The sequence below is a fragment of the Vicia villosa genome, linkage group LG3 (genome assembly GCF_029867415.1).
Source record: "Vicia villosa cultivar HV-30 ecotype Madison, WI linkage group LG3, Vvil1.0, whole genome shotgun sequence".
Taxonomy (NCBI): Eukaryota; Viridiplantae; Streptophyta; class Magnoliopsida; order Fabales; family Fabaceae; genus Vicia; species Vicia villosa.
The window spans coordinates 143,925,384-143,945,391 of NC_081182.1; the positions used below are offsets into that span (position 1 = coordinate 143,925,384).

The following is a 20,008-nucleotide window of genomic DNA, read 5'->3' on the forward strand; positions in this document are numbered from 1 at the left end:
CGCAAAAAAGTGAGGGCTGGGCAGGTAAAGCCCGCGGGCATTGAACTTTTTAGGCCTTAAAATAGTAAAATTGTTTGAAAAAGCTCATGCCCGCAAAAAATAGGGCGGGCGAGGCGGACACATTAAAGGGAGCGGGCCTAAAACCTTGCCCCGACCCGCGAAAAAGTGCGGGCAAAATAGGTTTTCCCCACGGGCCAAGCCCGTTTTGCCACCCCTACCTCAAATAATGTAACCAGTTACATTACTGAACCAGTGCCAAAATCTTTAATTTTTTCTGCTACGGGATTGTTCCCTCAAAAACCCCAAAACTCCAATTTCTCAAACAAACCAATAGCTTTTATTTGATAAATCATGCACAACATTATACTAACCAATTCAACTCAATTCACATCATCAATTTCACACAACATACATCAAAAGTTTATCAATTAGGTAAAATCCCATAAAGCAAAGCAGTGAGAACTCAAGAGCCTACAACTACGGGAACCTAATTACTACTATTCCCCATCATTATACAACCCGTTATAGAGTTAGAACTCCACCCCTACCTTGTAGGGATGGCAAACAGACCCAAACCCGCAGGGCCCACCCGCACCCGAACCCGAGTCAACGGGTGAAAACCCGAGTTGACTGGGTTTGGGTTCGAGTTCGGGTGCGGGTTTGGGTAGTATGAAACCCGCGCCCGAAACCCGAAATCACACCCGAATATATATATATATATATATATATATATATATATATATATATATATATATATATATATATATATATATATATATAATATATTATAATATATATATATATAATATAATATATTATAATATATATATATATTATATAATATATTATAATATATATATATATATATATTATATAATATATTATATATATATATATATATATATAATATATTATATTATATATATATATATATATATATATATATATATATATATATATATATATATATATATATATATATAGGGGACGACTCAGGTGAGAACACTTGGTTATTATGAGAAATGAGAACAATGAATCACGACCATTAAATTTTAATTTTGTTGATTTTAATGGACCGGATTGGTTTCTCTTTCTATATTGATTTAAAATAAATATTAAGGATCATAGAAAGAGAAACCAATCCAGTACATTAAAATCAACAAAATCAAAATTTAATGGTCGTGATTCATTGTTCTCATTTCTCATAATAACCAAGTGTTCTCACTTGAGTCGTCCCCTATATATATATATATATATATATATATATATATATATATATATATATATATATATATATTATATAATATATTATATAATATGAGGAGGGATCAAATTACACCCGAAGAGTTACACCACGAGTTACACTCGTTCAATAACTACATTTCGAATTAATATTTTTTAAATTCAACCGTTGGATTGAAACATAATATCATATAGATCATACCTATAAAGTTTGAGCTTAATCTATAATGATTTACTATACGATCAAGATATCCAAAGATTAACGTCAAAATGAGCTTTCATATAACGTTAATTTTGATGTAATTCAATGACATAGTAAATCATTATAGATTAAGCTCAAACTTTATAGGTATGATCTATATGATATTATGTTTCAATCCAACGGTTGAATTTAAAAAATATTAATTCGAAATGTAGTTATTGAACGAGTGTAACTCGTGGTGTAACTTTTCGGGTGTAATTTGATCCCTCCTCATATAATATATATATATATATATATATATATATATATATATATATATATATATATATATATATATATATATATATATATATATATATATATATATATTATGGAAAGTTGTAAGAAAATTGTAGGAAAAATATATTTTATGTATTTTGTTGCGGGTTTGGGCGAAAAAACCCGAACCCAACGGGTGTGGGCGTGGGTGTTATTTTGTCACCCGAATAGTTTTTGGGTTTGGGTTCGGGTTTGGGTGCTAATTTCGGGTGCGGGTTTGGGTAGTATAAAACCCGCACCCGCGGGCACCCGTTGCCATCCCTACTACCTTGATTGATGAATCTAAGCTTCCTACGGAAAAATCCTCGCCCTAACTTATACGCTCTTCTCTTCGTTCTTTCTTTTCTCTGGTTTCTACGATCAATAGAGCAAATGATCTATATTCCCTTGTATTTCCCACTTTTAACCTTAGACCTCTAAATTGAAAATCCAACATTACTCTTCCCATTTAAGTAATTATTTAATCTACTAAAATAATATAATTTATTTTATTGTTCCACTATAACACAAATATTATAATGTTAGTCCTCTCACTACAACTCATGCCTCTACTTCCATAATTTCTAAGTAGACTATCTCTCGCAAAAACAAAACAATAAATCCCAACATTCCCAAAACACACGAAAACCCCGCAATCGCACAACAAATTAATTAAATTAATTTAAATGAAAATGAGGCGTTACACTACACCCTTAATGAAGCCTACCATCCAACGATACATCGAAAGATAAGCATGGTTCTTCGACACTTTGTCCAAAGAAGATATCTTAAAAAAGGGAGGTTCACCCCGAACCTCAGCAGAGGACAGTTATCCAAGATTCAAAACGTCATCCGTCCACAATAGAGTTAACATTGATGGTCTATATATATATATATATATATATATATATATATATATATATATATATATATATATATATATATATATATATATATATATATATATATATATATATATATACTTCCTCTGTGGTATCTTGTTTTTTTTCCTTTTAGAGTGCTCATGACAAGGGTAACAAAGACTAAAACACATTCCTCGTGCGAATGTGTATCCGATAGAAACTAAACACATTTTTGTGATACTGACACGACCTAAAATCCATTTCCACGCCTGATTGCGTATATGATACACGGATTAATCGCATTCCATGCTTGATTGTATGTTTGAAAACATTGTTTCTTAAGTGCTATTTTGATCTTGATAGTACAAAAGAAAAAGAAAACTTACAAGCTTGATTTTGCACAACGAAAGGAACCAAGCTGGGAAACATTACAAGAAACAAAATAGTACAAAAGAAAAAGGAAGAAAAATCAAGCCGCCTTGTAAGCTTTTTAAATAAACCAACAACATACATCCCATTATACACTGCTTTTATAGAAATCTCATTATTGCTAGCTAGGGTTGGCATATAGTTTAATTTAATTAATTTTTTTTATAATTTATTACTAAGTGATGATTGATGATGATATGATATTCTGTCTCAATAAATTTTTAAAAATCCACAACTTTAATAGTCTTGAATGACATAACTACTTGTAGATATTATATATACATGTATACATATATTATATACATACATTCTGCCAAAATAAAACTGGGACATCTAAGAAAAAAAAGAATTTCTTGAATTAAATTGAGGTATAATGATTTGTCTGAATCCTTTTCTATTTTACATAAAGAAATAAATAAACATCAACCTATATAATACATATACAATATGCTGTTTTATCCATTACCAAGACTTTGGATTTTCATTTGCCATTCCTGTTCTAAGTCAGTGAAATTTAGATAAAGAGGAAAAGAAAATAATCACAACTTCCAAAAATTTCTGATAAGTTGGAGAGATCCATTTCTCTTCAAACTGAAAATTTCAAGTTCCTGCCTACATTTGAAAAGATCGACATAAATTTCGATGGTTAATGCAGTTAAAATACAAACAAAAAGTTGCGGTTAAGGAATATCGTGTGTATTTGAGTACCTGAAAATCGTGTATATTTAAGCATGTCATTCGGCTTTGTTGTAAGTGTCTTTCTTTCCGGCAAGAATCATTGAAATCTGAAGTCCTCGACTAAATGCTTGATTGAATAGTAACCGAGTTTGGAACTCCGACACAAATGGGAACCATGACAAAACTGCTGTTGGCATGAAGATTATTAGTCCCATTACATATTCATATGCTCTCGAAAGCTCTTTCACCGACGCCCATAGTTTCGCCCACTTCAAGAGTCCTCTGCATGTTTGTGCAATCTTGATTGCAAAAGAGAAAGAAAGTATTCAGATATAACATCGGAAATGTTGGCAATAACGAGCAAAGATTGTTGTTAGTTTACAAAGACGCAGAAGTTTCGACTTACCAGAATAATGGCCCATCCGGAGGGCATGAAGGCAAGAATCGAAGCAAACAGATCGGATACAGTAAGCGCGCATACAACGAATAAGACAGTCATTACTGACAAGAACCCGAGAAACAGAAGTGCCTTGAGAATACGAAACATGAGCTGAAAGTCGGTGCCAAATCTTCGTCTACCCATGGAAACCATCTGATGGCCATAAGAAAGTTCATGCCAAACATAAAAAATCAGATTTATATATATCGCGGAAATGTGAAATAGTTCTAACTTTACAACGGCTACGATAGTCTGAACTAAAGCTCGCATTGCTTTACCGAAAACTTAAGATAGCATTTACGTACCTTTAAGACAATAAGGACTATAACCAAAACTCCCCAAGAAAGTGCAAATACCTGTAATGGAAAAAAAAAAAAAAACGAAGGTAGTAAGATGGTGCTGAAAGCTTGCAACAAATAATAGGACAGTAGAACAATGAAAAATGAGTTTCTTTACCAGAATACTTTTGCTACGACGCGCAATATTCAGTTGGTAGACGATTCCATATTGGTAGATAAAGAAGCGACATGCTAGAAGAATCTCAAGTATTTTCCCCCTGACATTTGAGAATTTCAGGTGTTCGTTCTCTTCATCCCACCAAGATTCCCAGCTTTTATTCGCCGGAATACCAATACCACCACGGTTTCCCATCCATCGCTTCCAATCTGTCCAATCGTCCACCGTTTTTTGCCAATCAAAACCAGAAGGATTGAACAAGAACGGAGCAAATAACCAAGAAATGGCCAAAAACCACATTGACATTGTGATGAAGAAATAAAGAGTTGAGCTACGGTACGACTCTCCATAGATCTCGTAAATAACCAATAGTATAAGTATTTCGAGGCCCTTCACAAAGTGACTTCGTGAGTACATCCTGTAATTATCAGCAAACTTTGCATGGAAGACGACAAACCCGCGACCAGTTGGTCTATATTTAGAGCCTCCGTGCAAGAGCGTTCGTCCGTAATAATGAGCTTTTGTTCCGAGCTGGAAAGTAAAGAACACAGAGGCTAACTGAAGTTGCATGATGATGAAATCACCCAAGGCCGTGCGAAATCCCTTCTCTAAACCAATTTCCATAACCATGGGAAGCACCAGAAGCAAACCCAACTGAACTACAGACTGAGATGCCAAGGCTTGCTCGAGGGCTTTGCTCTCATGTATGTTGGGACTTTGAATAATTTCTCTCTCAACTCCACTCAATACCATATATACACGTCCGTATAAGAACACGTACACTGTAAGCACAGTTATCTGAAAAAACACGCATAATACTCAAATTCAGCAAAGCACATTCTAGGAACATAATATGAATACTAACAATCAACTATCATGATCCCTAAAAGGTGATTTGATTAATTACCATGCTGCTGAAATAGAACCCAACTGTTGTGAAGTAGAACGACAACATTCTGAAGAAGTCAAATCTTCGGCCGAGACGATAAACGTCACGGCAAAGTGTTTGTTCTCCATTTCCATTTGCAACCTTAGCCTCAAAGAGTGAAATCTGATTCAAACCAACATCTCGCCCCTTGCCAACTTGTATGTACTCGTGATGCGTAATATATCCTTGACGAAGAGTTGAATTGTACCCTATATAGATGTTAAAAGAAAAATTAGTAAAAAGAAATTCCATTCATCAGATGGACAGTTTCTGTTCAACCTTGACGTACCAGCAAATATATCCTCGCTTAAGTTGATAGTTTTTGATGCTTTGCTTATGCCACCTCTTGTTATGTGGAAGATTCTATCAAATATATCGGGATGGCCATAATGAAATCGGACCCTGCAAATTCAGGAACATGGATTATTTAACATCTGTAACAAAAAAAGTTAACTGTACAGGGTAATAAGTATAAGTAATAATGTAATCGAAAGAACAAGATAAGTAGAAAAAGCCGAATTGGGACTAACTTTAAAGGATTTGCCAAAACTCGTTGCCCGATGGTCACAAAACTTGTCTCCTGGTTTGACATAAACCAAGCAAGTGATGAAACACTGCAAAATAACAAAAACAAGCAAGCAAATATTAGTATATATGGCATCATTTCATATTTAATAATAAAAATATGTTTAGTCGGTCTTGAAAAAATTAACTCATAAAATTAAATCCTTGACTAAATACTGTAACAATGCAGACCTTCCTGTAAAGATATGCTCTCTTAGACCCAATATAGTTGGTTTCCTTTGCCCTTTATGTGCATGAAATTCTTCCAATACATTTCTCATTTTGAAAGCTTCTTCATAGTAATTATCCTTTAAAAAAATATGAGCATCGAGTTATACAGAAAGTACTACTTAATTATAAATATTTTTGAAAGTTAAAGTTTGAGGAAAATGTTACCTGGTTCATGTCTATGGTTTGTAAAGCTTCTCCGCGAGTAAATATAATGGCATGGTTTTGGTTTTCAGGTTTTCCTTCCCCAATTTCAGTTGGAGGACCAGGAAGCTTTATGCGATATATTTCCTATCAATAGAATATAGAAGCATTACAACAAAGTGCTAGTACCCAATTTAATTTGTAAATGATCCAATCTAATTTGTTTATACCTCATCATATTTATCCCCTCCCTTGACAAGCACAGAGTAATAGACTTTCTTTCCCCCTTTTGTGTCTTCGGTTTCATCTATATACGCAACACGAAGGGCGGAATGCCTGCATGGAACGTTTAATTTTTCTATCATCAATACCAATTGTAGTTTACAAGGACCTTAAAACAGTTCACGGAAACGGTTGTTTGACTTACGTTACCATCAGATTGAGAATATTATGGTAACAGCTTCGGTCAAAAGTTTCTTTAGACTTTTTTTGTGAACCATACAGTTGACAAGAAACGACATAGGTGAACTTTAAATCAGCCAGAGCTTTTGCTTGTTCAAGAAGCCTGTTTTCTCTGTCGTTGATTTCCACGGTCGGGTAGCCTTCAGAAATACCTGCATTAGACATGGTATAGTACATTCATAAAGGAACCGTTTCAGCCAAATCTCGAGATTTGAATTTGAAAAACAGCATCTGAAATAGAGAACTGACCATAATCTCCTGAATTTTCTATGAGGTACTGGAGGAGTAAGGCTTGCCTATAGTACATCATTCCTCTCACTGTTCGAGAAAGTGTCTGCCCTCTGTAAGATGCCCACTGACGAACAAATTCCCCCCTATCTTCTTCTTCTTCTTCTTCTTCTTCTTCTTCTTCTTCAACAATTTTACTTTCCATGCGCTCTTCGAAATTGGCCCATTCATCTGCATTGCATTAATGTAAGAAAATAACATGAATGCAATGCATTATCGTTGGAGAAGTTATAGCTAAGCGTGTAAAAGCAATACTCACCAGGATATATCTTTTTTAGGTAGAATAAAATTGAAATTCCATCTTCATTTTCCCTTTGCAGTTCATCATTGGAATATTGAACATTCTCTTTGTAATACGGTGTTAGAACACTGAAGCAGAAGTCAGAGAGGTGTAAAACATCATGGAAACAAGAGGTGTAAAACAGTTAGAATATTTTAATTATGTTATAATATTTATAACAACGACTAACCTGAAAGACAACATATCCCGAACTTTAGGAGCCTTAGGCATATTCATAAACAAAGAATTTGCAAAGAATGTAATACGGCGGCGGGCTTCAATATTTTGGGGCACATTTATAGCGGATTCTTTGACGGTTAAAAGTAAGTGAAGTCTAACAACCTACAGAAATGAAACAGACTAATAAGGAACAGCTTATTTGAAAACAACGTAAAGGGTAATTTTCACCGTCGTGGTAAATTAGTTTTACAAGGAAATCCAATGAGAATTCATCGTATTGCCGCACGAGCCTATTTTGAAACCGCATTTTAAAAATAACTGCAACGTACTTGATCCTCATCGGACGTCACACCAGAGACGGTACATGTCGTCTTTGCTTAAAGAATAATGTAAGGAGTGTGGATGTCAAGATTACCTTGTCCATCACCGATCTTTTCTGCGTAAATGAAGTGTCAATCTCAACAAACCTCTGATTATTCGGAACATTATGATGCTTCTGTCCACTCAGAACATTATGATGCTTCTGTCCACTCGGAACATTATGTTGCGGAGGTGCATGCAGAACTCTGAAGAAAGAACCGAGAAAATATCATCAACCGAGAAAATATCATCAACCGAGAAAATATCATCGAGTCCATAGAGAGTAGTGAGTAAAAAAATTCATGCAACAATATCGAACTTAAAATTTCAAACATACGCGAGGTCATCGACCATAACATCCTGAATGATAATTTCTACAATATCCTGCAGCACGTTGACTATCTGAGGCGCAGACGTGTTGTCTTCAGCTCGCTGCCAACGGAAAAATTGTAAGACCTCAATAAGTTCATCAAGAAGGAACTGAATTATAGTAACAAAAAAGGGGGAAAAAGTTACCAATAGAGTTAAGAATTTCTCCAACTTCTCACTGAGTGAAGGCAAACCACTCATTTTGAATTCTCTGACAAAGTTTTCTTGTTCTATGCATTCTTCTACTTTCTCGCATATGAGCTGTATAACACTATTTCATACATGAAAGAAACCCAAAAATCATTAGTATTCTACTAATGAAGAAAATCAAATGGGTGAACATAGGCTTTAAAGCTTTTTTTTATTTTTTATATTCTTACAGTTTATCTTCTACATTTAGTAGAAGATTCAGTATGATTTCCTTGAGAGTCTCGTAGCATTCGACAACTGCTGAGTACATATAACCGTCACTCTTAATCTTTCTAAACAATTCTGCATCATCGTCCTTCTTATAATCTTTCGCCATGTCGACTGCTATAGGAATCTATCACATATTGAAAGAGGTTTAGAAAGAAAGATAAAAAGACGCTGCAATTCAATTAATATATGGAAGCACCATGGTGGCTTGTGGTGGCTGATTTTTCGACAACCGCCATGACCAATTTGTGAAGTATGGCGGCGACATGGTGTAAACTATTGGCCTTACAGAGTAACTCAAATGACATACCTTGCTAGCAAGCAAGAATGGAGGCCACTGGATGACAGAAACATCGACTGAATTGTATGGAACAAGAAGCAAATCTCTATCCCTGAAAATTAGTACTCAATAGATATAGTTATATGCTGGAAATTTCGGAAATATGAAGCAGGATATGTTACGGAAGAAGAAGGGGTTAGAATTGAACCTGTTACTGATGAGGTCTTCTTCTCTCATAGAATGAATAAACTTATTCCAAACCTGAGAGAAGTATGCAATATTATCCCGTTCATATGCATCATCCTGCGAAAAAAACTCCACTAGTAAAATTCCTAGTATTATTTCATCATGAATAAGAACAGAATTTGAAACATGAAATGCAGTACCGATTCCTCTTGTATATTCTTTCTGTTTCTTCCAGTCCAAAAGCTTTCACTGAAAGCTAGTGGTACAGATTGAAATCTGGAGCGGAGCATTCCAAGTGTCCTTATCTAAGAGATGCAAAATGATTAACAGATTATAATTAACATCAAAGGTTAACAGTAATAGAGTAGCTACATAGCTATACGTATACGTACCTCACCCAAATGGCTGAAGGCTCCAATAATCCCACCAAACAAAGTGGCATAAATGGCATACCATATTTGAGTATCCATAAAATAAACCTATATTAAAGAAACATTTACGAATGGAATGAATTAAGGCACAAAAACGTGTAAGCGAAAGCAACGGAATAAGATAAAGTTTGTCAATCCAAATTCTTGTTCCGTATTACTCACCAGGATAATTGGAGCCCATATTGAAATTACAACACTTAAATTGTGAATATCTGTAACATTTACGGAATTTGAGTTGAAGTTATAGCTAGAAGTCGGTAACAGAATATATAGAGATGGCTAAAAAGGGTCGTAAAATGTCACCGTTCTCTGGAAAGACTTCATGCCACTGGTAGTTTTCGATATGCATTGCCATGATCAATTTTGTTGGTTCAACAAGGGGTGATATCTATTGAAAAATTAGTTTAGTAGATCAGTGAAAAAAATGTAACGAATTGCAATTTTAAAAAATATTTAACGAGTTTCATACAAATTAGACATTGGGGAGGGCTATAGTGCAAGATTTACAAAGATCATACCTCGACATAGTAACTGAATGCGAGCTTGCTAATTAGAAGCATGATCCAGAAGAGGGTGTACCTGTCCAAAACAAAATTCATTATATAGCTGAAATAATATATATATATATATATATATATATATATATATATATATATATATATATATATATATATATATATATATATATATATATATATATATATATATATATATATATATAATCGGTACTAAAAGGAATTTGCAAAGAATTTATCACTTACTTAATCAGTGAAAACATGCTCTCGTGCATGCCCCGACCAACATACAACTTCGGCTGCAGTATAAATCAAAGTTAGAAAAAGGCCTAAAATATACAATGCCTGATGAACGAAGCATCTGGACGAAGGTAAAACAGCCTAAGAACATCGATGATTGTGTTTCTGACCTGAGCCCACCACATTAAAAGGGTAACAATTCGCATATTTGAGCGCTCTAATGTTCTCCGCATGGGTGGAAGGAAAAATAGTATTGCAGCCACTATGTTTGGTATCATATATATTGCAACAACATAGTAATAGAGAGACCCGGGCCCCCAGTCCCCAGCCCAGTGGGTGACAAATCTTATAAGCCCGCTTGGATTCTGAAGAGAACTACTAAAACTCACTGGCAAAACAACCACCCAAACAGCTGCTACCACAAACTTTAGGAAATACCGAAGCAACTGAGTAAACTTCATGTTCCTCAATGCATTCCAGACAAGAATAATATCGATAGTTACTGAAAATAAAAGATACGAGAAAAAATATGAAATAAATATTTGACAAAAGTAGATACAACGAAAAGCATAGATTTATCGAAATTGAGTACCTTGAAGAAAATTGAGAATAGCATATGAAATAAATATACTAGAAACATTTCTGAAAACATCATCATCGGTAAGCACACCAATAAGTCCCAAGTTACTCCAAGCAATCATAATCATTGCCTATGAAAAAAGAATACTGTCATATATGAAAGAAAATTTGCATTGTGAAATTCCAAGGCTTAACCATATGCATACGTAACGTATTCAGGTAAGTTCAAGGTTACCTGTAAAGCCAATATAAAAAAAATCCACATTCGATCAAAACTCCTATAAAGATGCAAATATGTGCGAACTTCAACAAAATTTGTTTTAGGCTTCTTCTTCCCAGCTCCAGTGCTGGCTTGGTCCCGGCCCCGGCCCTGCCATTTGAATATGTACTTCAATAAAGGTCTCGACCAAATAATGTAGGTGCCAATTGAAACAAATTAATAAAAACATATTCAAAAGAGAAAGAGAAAAATAGATGTAGACCTGATTTGCTGTTTGTGTCTCATTATGCCTAAAAAAATCCGAGTTGAGATTCATTGGCCAATTTAGCTTAAAACATTTGTCAGACCTAGAAAAGGACAGAGTTGAGCTTCTTGTTATCCGACGTACATAAATATCGTTTTTTTAGCAATGCTTTGAATCTTTTTCTTATTGTGATATAAGTAAAATACTAGTGAAAGATTTACCAAAAGTATTCATTAAGATCATCATAATTTCTCCAATTGGCGTGACTTGCTTTGCCTTTGTTACTTCTCTTTGCTTCCTTTGTCACCGAAAACGGAAAAAAAAGAGCTTAAGGAACACATTTAATAAACAGGAAGAAAAAATAATGAATTATATAAGTAACATACTTACCTTCATTAAAACATCGTACAAAGGTGTTATAATTTCCCTCAGAAAATGTTCATCATCACGCGTTACTATTTGATATGCATCTCCACTCACTTGAATGGCATTGTTATGTAAAATTCCATAGACATCATTGCACATCTATGGAAGGAGAGGAAAAGAAAATGAGTTATCAACATGCATCTAACATGCATCTCATCATTGTACAAGCTGGTTTTGTAGGGATAAGCTAGGCCCAACCACAACTCTTATCAGACAGAACATAAGCTTACAATGATAGACTCGTAGGAACAGAAGAAGAATGAAGAGTATGACATTATATTGTTTGAAAAGCGGTAATGGAAAACTTACATGATGGAAAATATAGCAAAGGCATTCAGGCATAAAGCGAATATTTGAAGCTTCTCCCCATATTAGAAGATAAAGTGCAATGTAAATCAGGTCTAGTTGTTGTTTGGCATGATTATCTGAATACCTAGTGTTTAAAAAATTGCCATGTACCAAAATGAATCTTAGAGTTCTTGTTATAGTATAATTATAAACATTATACAAAGTGCAATTTATGAAACACATTTTCGCTTTTATCATGTCACAGAAAATCATTGGAGTACCTAATATTTGATTTACAACGCACGTAATGACACCATGATTCATAATTTTTGAAAGTTGTAGCCATCAACTTCTCTACAGTTTCTTCACGAATCTGCAACAAACTTCTTTTCAGTTCTCAATATCATGAGTATAAGCATAATTGCAAAATTCAAATCCGTATTACCTGTCCATTAGATATTTAAAAGTATCAATTTAAAACAGAAGCTTTTTCAAGAAAATATAATTTACCTCATAAGATGCAGACCTGTTCCTTATATCAATGTTGGCAAGTAATAATATAAGGTGCTCCCTTTGATTTGCCACATTTCCTTTCTTTGTATTAAAAAACGCAAACATCAAATTAGATTATTCACTAGACAAAGAAATTCCAATCACATAGAAAATTGGATATAGAAGAGAAATATACATTACCTGAAACCCAAAAATTGAGGTGATCCAATCGAGTATATCATTCACATTCTTAACCCTTTCCAAAGGCATTGTAGAATCATCATTATCAGGTCTTGAATGAATCAAAGGCAATGGAAGATTATCCACCTTACTTAAAGCAGCAATTGCGGCTTTGATCTATAATTTCAAAGAATAAAAAAACCAAACAGTTTATAAAGTTAAATTTTAGCAGAAGCAAAACTTAACACATTCCATAACACACAAACCTCGGGAAGTTCCATGATCACCGGTTTAGCACCAACAGCATATAATGGAAGGATATTATAATGCTCATACTGTCCCTTCTTTTTCTCAACATCCGCAGCATATCTTAATGTCTGACAAAAAAACGTGGTTATAAGGCCCGACTCTTACCACTAAGCGAAAAAGGCGCTATTGCACAAAATTTAAGTGATAGTAACATAATCAAGAAAAACAAACCTTCTCCTCGATAGTTTGTGGAGTTACCAAAGTCTTCAGTACTTCATACAACACAGTGGCAATCTGAACATTCCTAACCATCTCCTCCCTTCAAGAAAAAAATGAGAAGAATAATAAGACATTGTAATATCACATGAATCGCACAACCTTCAAGAGCAAGTTTAAGAAAAATCAAGCCTTACGGTTTTTTTGTAAATTCACCATCCTGGATTCTAGTCTCGTAGAAATATTGGTAGTATTTCTGTAGCTGCCTGGCATCACTTCTATCAGTATGTTTATCTGTTATCTCCCCTTCCTGCAACCAAGAATTTTAACCGAAATATTTAACATATCGTCAATTAGTGCCTTTTTGCTTTTAGCAACTAAGAAATCAACAGTGTTCTTGCTCATAAACGATCAATCTATAGACCTACCATAATTTCTATTACATGTTAAATACTTTTTTAATAAGCACATTAGTGAGCGAATGAGACCTGCTCACGCAATGATTACGAGAGAAAATACAAAATACAGGATCTCTCACAATCATTACGTGAGAAGATCCCATTTTCGGTCCATTCTCTCGCTACTGTAATATCAAGCTCCTTCAAAATTTCAAAGAATTTGCGAGAAATTAAAATTAGCCTGCATACCCTTTCGAGCTTGTGCAACAGATAAGTCTTGAATTGACGGACGCCACGGCCACTGGATGTCGGATCCATTGTATGAGCCTTCTCAAATGCATGAAAGCGACCTAATTAAGCAAAGGAAACATATTATTATAGTACACTCTTGTGCAAATAAAAGTGCAAAAACCATTGAAAAAACAACTCACAAAGATAGGCAACTCTAGGATTTTCTACTTCAATATCAATGGCAGCTCTAAGAATTGGCACAAGAACAGCAAGTGAAGAAGGAACAATCTCACTATCCCTAATATTCTCTTCATTAGGCAACTCAACAGTCCTTGTTGGTGCCCTTACCATCCTCTTAGAAGGTTGTCTAGAGATCTCAAAAGGACCCTTTGTTCCACTGGTGCTAGCCATGTTTCTGCCACCACCAGAAACAACACCTCCCAAAACTCCAAAAACACCAAAACCAATGCAAGTTTAAATTTTTCTTCCTTTATGAAAATAATGTGCTTGACCCAGAAAGCAAAACAGCATTTGGGGTTTGAGGGAAGAGTTAAGGAAACTAAAGTTGCCATCTTTTTGAGATGGGGTTGAAGAAATAGCCAAAAAGATTGATACTTTGATTGAGAGAGAGGTTTTGGAATTGCTCTAATAGCAAGGTAAAAAGAAACAATTGAATAAAGAAAAAGAAAGGAACAGAGAGACAGAGTAGTGCTTTCTTATCTTTTTGGTGATAAACAATGGAAGAAAATAGGGACTAAGGCTTACACTCACACATCACAATGCTTTTTTGGGTTAACTTTTTTGAGAAAAGTTTGGTCTTTGGAATTGAAAATGGGAATTAACGAATTGGGGATGAAGCTTACTTGCAAAGGAATGTGAAGTGCTTTGGAGGTTGGAGTTGCCATCAATGATTGATGGTTTAAGGAACAATAGTTTGAGGAAAGCACGTGGAAAGTGAAAAAGATGAATGAATGCAATATCTGCATGTTGATTTCATTTTCTCTACTAAGTTCCCCCAAATCAGATTTTTCAAAAAAATGAAGTGACATGTATGCACAAATTAATTAGTTTTTTTTATTAGTAAGTTTTTGAATCCAAGATTTTCAAATTTGATTTCTATGTACATACATTTGTAGAAATTGGATTTTAAGTTGTTTAAGTAAGCTATTTGTTTGAGGCTCAGGCTAGGGTGAGAGACCTGTTTAGGTCTCTCACCGTGAGAGACTTCATTTTTTTTTTTTTTTGGTCTCAAATGTTTTTCAGCTGTTAGATTAAATTGGACTACCGTTGGATTGTTTTAGATTGCATACCAGTAAAATACACTCTCATACACAATAACACTCCTTGTACTATTTGGCTATTTGCTTTTTAAATTTGTACTGTGAACGCAGCTTTAGACTGAAATGACAGCTTTTTGGAAATGATTGGATTTATTAAAAGCATAAAGACTAGTATCTTATATTTTCAAACGTATCATTCCATCACAATAGAATTTTCATATTCCAGCTTTGTTATATAAACAATTTTCAAGCTTAATGGATTTATTACATATTAAAATAAATTTTACGTTTAATTATTAAAAAAATGGTTTAATTAATTTGTTTGCATTGCAATAAATTTTCATATTAATTAATTTGATAGCTTTGTTATATAAACAAATTTTCTATTTATATAAATAATTTTTTAATTAAATTACATAAATACATGTTTCATAATTTTCACAATTAATTAATTTGCTTATGTTATAATGTATTTTATTCGATAATTTACAAATAAAAATTATATCAATTAAAAGAAAAAAAATTAAATTTAAATAGAAATTTAAATCATTGTTGATAAAAAATATTATTTAAAATTATGTGTGAACCATGTCAGACAGTTAACTGATGATGTCCGACTATGTGTGAATCACGTCAGGATACACTGATGATAGTCAACTATATGTGAACCATGTCATGGAGTCAACAGATGATTGTCAACTATGTGTTAACCATGTTATAGATGAACTGATGATGATGAACTATGTGTGAACCATGTCAGTGAGTCAACTAATGATGGTCAACAATGTGTGAAGTATGTTACAGATGAACTGATGATGGTCGGCTATGTGTTAACCATATAAGGGAGTCAACTGATGATGGTTAAATATGTGTGAACCATGTTACAGATGAACTGATGATGGTCAAATATGTTTTACCATGTCAGGGTGTCAACTGATGATGGTCAACAATGTGTGAAGCATGTTACAAATGAACTGATGTCAAGGAGTCAATTATTGATGGTCAACTATGTGTTAACCATGTTATAGATGAGCTGATGATGGTCAACTATGTGTGAACCATGTCAGGGAGTCAACTGACAATGGTCAACTATGTGTTAACCATGTTACAGATGAACTGTTGATGGTCAACTATGTGTGAACCATGTCAAGGAGTCAACTAATGATGGTCAACTATGTGTGAATTATGTTACATATGAACTGATGATAGTAAATTATGTGTGAACCATTTCAAGGAGTCAACTGATTATGGTCAACTATGTGTGAAACATGTTACAGATGAACTGATGACGATAAACATTTATGATGGCAAATTATGTGTGAACCATGTTAGAGAGTCAACCGATGATGGTAAACTGTGTGTGAACCATGTTACAGATGAACCGATGATGGTAAACTATGTGTGAACCTTGATTGGGAGTCAACTGATGATGGTCAACCATGTTACAGATGAACTAATGATGGTAAATTATGTGTTAACCATGTCAGGGAGTCGACTGATGATGGTCAACTATGTGTTGACCATGCCAGGGAAACAACTAAATATGATCAACTATGTGTGAATCATGTTACAGATGAACTGATGATGGTAAACTATGTGCAAACCATGTCAGAGAGTCAACTGATGATGGTCAACTATGTGTGATCCATGTTACAAATGAACTAACGATGGTAAACTATGTCTGAGCGATGTCAGAGAATCAATTGATGATGGTCAACTATGTGTGAAGCATGTTATAGATGAACTAATGATGGTAAACTATGTGTGAACCATGTCAGAGAGTCAACAGATAATGGTTAACTATGTGTGAAACATGTTACAAATGAACTAATGATGGTCAGCTATGTGTTAAACATGTAAGGGAGTCAACTGATAATGGTAAACTATGTATGAACCATGTTACAGTTGAACTAATAATGGTAAATTATGTGTGAACCATGCTAGGGAGTCAACTGATGATGGTTAACTATGTGTTAATCATGTTAGGGAGTCAACTGATGATGGTCAACTAGGTATGAAGAATGTTACAGATGAACTGATGATGGTTAACTAGGTGTAAACCATGTTAGGGAGTCAACTGATGATGGTCAACTATGTGTGATGCATGTTAGAGATGAACTGATGATGGTAAGCTATGTGTGAACCATGTTAGGGAGTCAACTGATGATGGTCAACTATGTGTTAACCATGTTAATAATGAGGTGATGATGGTCAACTATGTATGAACCATGTCAGGAAGTCAACTAATGATGGTCAACTGCTGATGGTTAACTATGTGTGAACCATGTTAGGGAGTCAACTGATGATGGTCAACTATGTGTTAACCATGTTAATAATGAGGTGATGATGGTCAACTATGTATGAACCATGTCAGGAAGTCAACTAATGATGGTCAACTGCTGATGGTTAACTATGTGTGAACCATGTTAGGGAGTCAACTGATGATGGTCAACTATGTGTTAACCATGTTAATAATGAGGCGATGATGGTCAACTATGTATGAACCATGTCAGGAAGTCAACTAATGATGGTCAACTGATGATGGTTAACTATGTGTGAACCATGTTAGGGAGTCAACTGATGATGGTCAACTATGTATGATGTATGTTACAGATGAACCGATGATTCTAAGCTGTGTGTGAATCATGTTAAGGAGTCAACTGGTGATGGTCAACTATGTGTTACCGATGCTACAGATGAGGTGATGATGGTCAACTATGTATGAACCATGTCAGGAAGTCAACTGATGATGGTCAACTATATGTGAACCATGTTATAGATGAACTGATGTTGGAAAATTGTGTGTGAACCTTGTCAGGGAGTCAACTGACGATGGTCAACTACATGTGTCTACCATGTCCGGGATTCAACTGACGATAGTAAACTATGTGTGAAACATGTCTGGGATTCAACTGACGATGGTAAACTATGTGTGAAACATGTCAGGGATTCAACTAATGATGGTAAACTATGTGTGAAACATTTCAGGGATTCAACTGATGATGGTAAACTATGTTTGAACCATGTCAGGGATTTAACTGATGATCTCGAACTATGTTACTACCATGTCAGGGATTCAACTGATGATGTCGAACTATGTGTAAACCATGTCAGGGATTCAACTGATGATGTCGAACTATGTGTGAACCATGTCAGGGATTCAACTTATGATGTCGAACTATGTGTGAACCATGTCAGGGATTCAACCGATGATGTCGAACCATGTGTCTACCATGTCAGGGATTCAACTGACGATGGTAACCTATGTGTGAAACATGTCAGGGATTCAACTGATGATGGTAAACTATGTGTGAAACATTTCAAGGATTCAACTGATGCTGGTAAACTATGTGTGAACAATGTCAGGGATTCAACTAATGATCTCGAACTATGTTACTACCATGTCAGGGATTCAACTAATGATGTCGAACTATGTGTGAACCATGTCAGGGATTCAACTGATGATGTCGAACTATGTGTGAACCATGTTAGGGATTCAACTGATGATATCGAACGATGTGTGAAACATGTCAGGGATTCAACTGATGATGTTGAACTATGTGTGAACCATGTCAGGGATTCAACTGATGATGTCGAACCATGTGTCTACCATGTCAGGGATTCAACTGATGATGGTAAACTATGTGTGACCCATGACAGGGATTCAACTGACGATGGGAAACTATTTGTGAACCATGTCAGGGATTCAATTGATGAAGGTAAACTATGGGTGAACCATGTCAGGGATTCAACTGATGATGTCGAACCATGTGTCTACCATGTCAGGGATTCAAGTGATGATGTCGAACAATGTGTGAACCATGTCAGGGATTCAACTGACGATGGTAAACTATGTGTGAACCATGTCAGGGATTCAACTGACGATGGTAAACTATGTGTGAATCATGTCAGGGAATCAACTGATGATAATAAACTATGTGTGAACCATGTCAGGGATTTAACTGACGATGGTAAATTATGTGCGAACCATGTAAGGGAATCAACTGATGATAGTAAACTATGTGTGAACCATGTCAGGGACTCAACTAATGATGTCGAACCATGTGTCTACCATGTCAGGGAATCAACTGATGATGTCGAACTATGTGTGAACCATGTCAGGGATTCAACTGATGATGGTAAACAATGTGTGAACCATGTCAGGGATTTAAATGATGATGTCGAACTATGTGTGAACCATTTCAGGGATTCAACTGATGATGTCGAACTATGTGTGAACCATGTCAGGGATTCAACTGATGATGTCGAACTATGTGTGAACCATGTCAGGGAGTCAACTGATGATGTCGAACTATGTGTCTACCATGTCAGGGATTCAACTGACGATGGTAAACTATGTGTGAACCATGTCATGGATTCAACTGATGATGGTAAACTATATGTTAACCATGTAAGGGATTCAACTGATGATGGTAAACTATGTGTGAACCATGTCAAGGATTCAACCGATGATGGTAAACTATGTGTGAATCATGTCAGGAATTCAACTGATGATGGTAAACTGTGTGTGAACCATTTCAGACAATCAGCTGATGATGTTCGACTATGTGTGAACCATGTTAGAATTGTTAGAACAAGATTTGTTCTTATCAATTATCTTAGTTTTGATGATAACAATAATATGAATTTTGCTCAAGATAATATGGTACTCTAATCCAATGCAATTTCCCTTTCAGGAAATATATATAAAGAGTACGCATAATTCA

General features: G+C 34.9%; 1 protein-coding gene across 1 annotated transcript; it reads right to left on the reverse strand.

The window, feature by feature from the left end:
- Positions 1-3,367: 3,367 nt before the first annotated feature.
- LOC131662479 (callose synthase 7) lies at positions 3,368-14,975 on the reverse strand. The gene is made up of 42 exons (XM_058932271.1): positions 14,202-14,975; positions 14,020-14,120; positions 13,570-13,682; positions 13,388-13,475; positions 13,174-13,284; positions 12,929-13,084; positions 12,746-12,829; positions 12,517-12,608; positions 12,257-12,380; positions 11,912-12,046; positions 11,743-11,819; positions 11,540-11,624; positions 11,293-11,427; positions 11,071-11,188; positions 10,649-10,980; positions 10,485-10,537; positions 10,242-10,302; positions 10,027-10,111; positions 9,886-9,935; positions 9,685-9,771; positions 9,493-9,597; positions 9,315-9,409; positions 9,137-9,218; positions 8,790-8,953; positions 8,557-8,680; positions 8,378-8,472; positions 8,096-8,246; positions 7,691-7,842; positions 7,480-7,589; positions 7,182-7,391; positions 6,898-7,084; positions 6,701-6,806; positions 6,495-6,617; positions 6,291-6,406; positions 6,065-6,148; positions 5,824-5,936; positions 5,514-5,743; positions 4,607-5,404; positions 4,456-4,506; positions 4,118-4,303; positions 3,742-4,010; positions 3,368-3,645 (listed from the first exon to the last, which is right to left on the reverse strand). The coding sequence occupies exons 1-41, from the start codon at positions 14,410-14,412 to the stop codon at positions 3,768-3,770; spliced, it is 5,823 nt and encodes a 1,940-aa protein (XP_058788254.1). The 5' UTR covers positions 14,413-14,975; the 3' UTR covers positions 3,368-3,645; positions 3,742-3,767.
- Between the last annotated feature and the right edge of the window lie 5,033 nt (positions 14,976-20,008).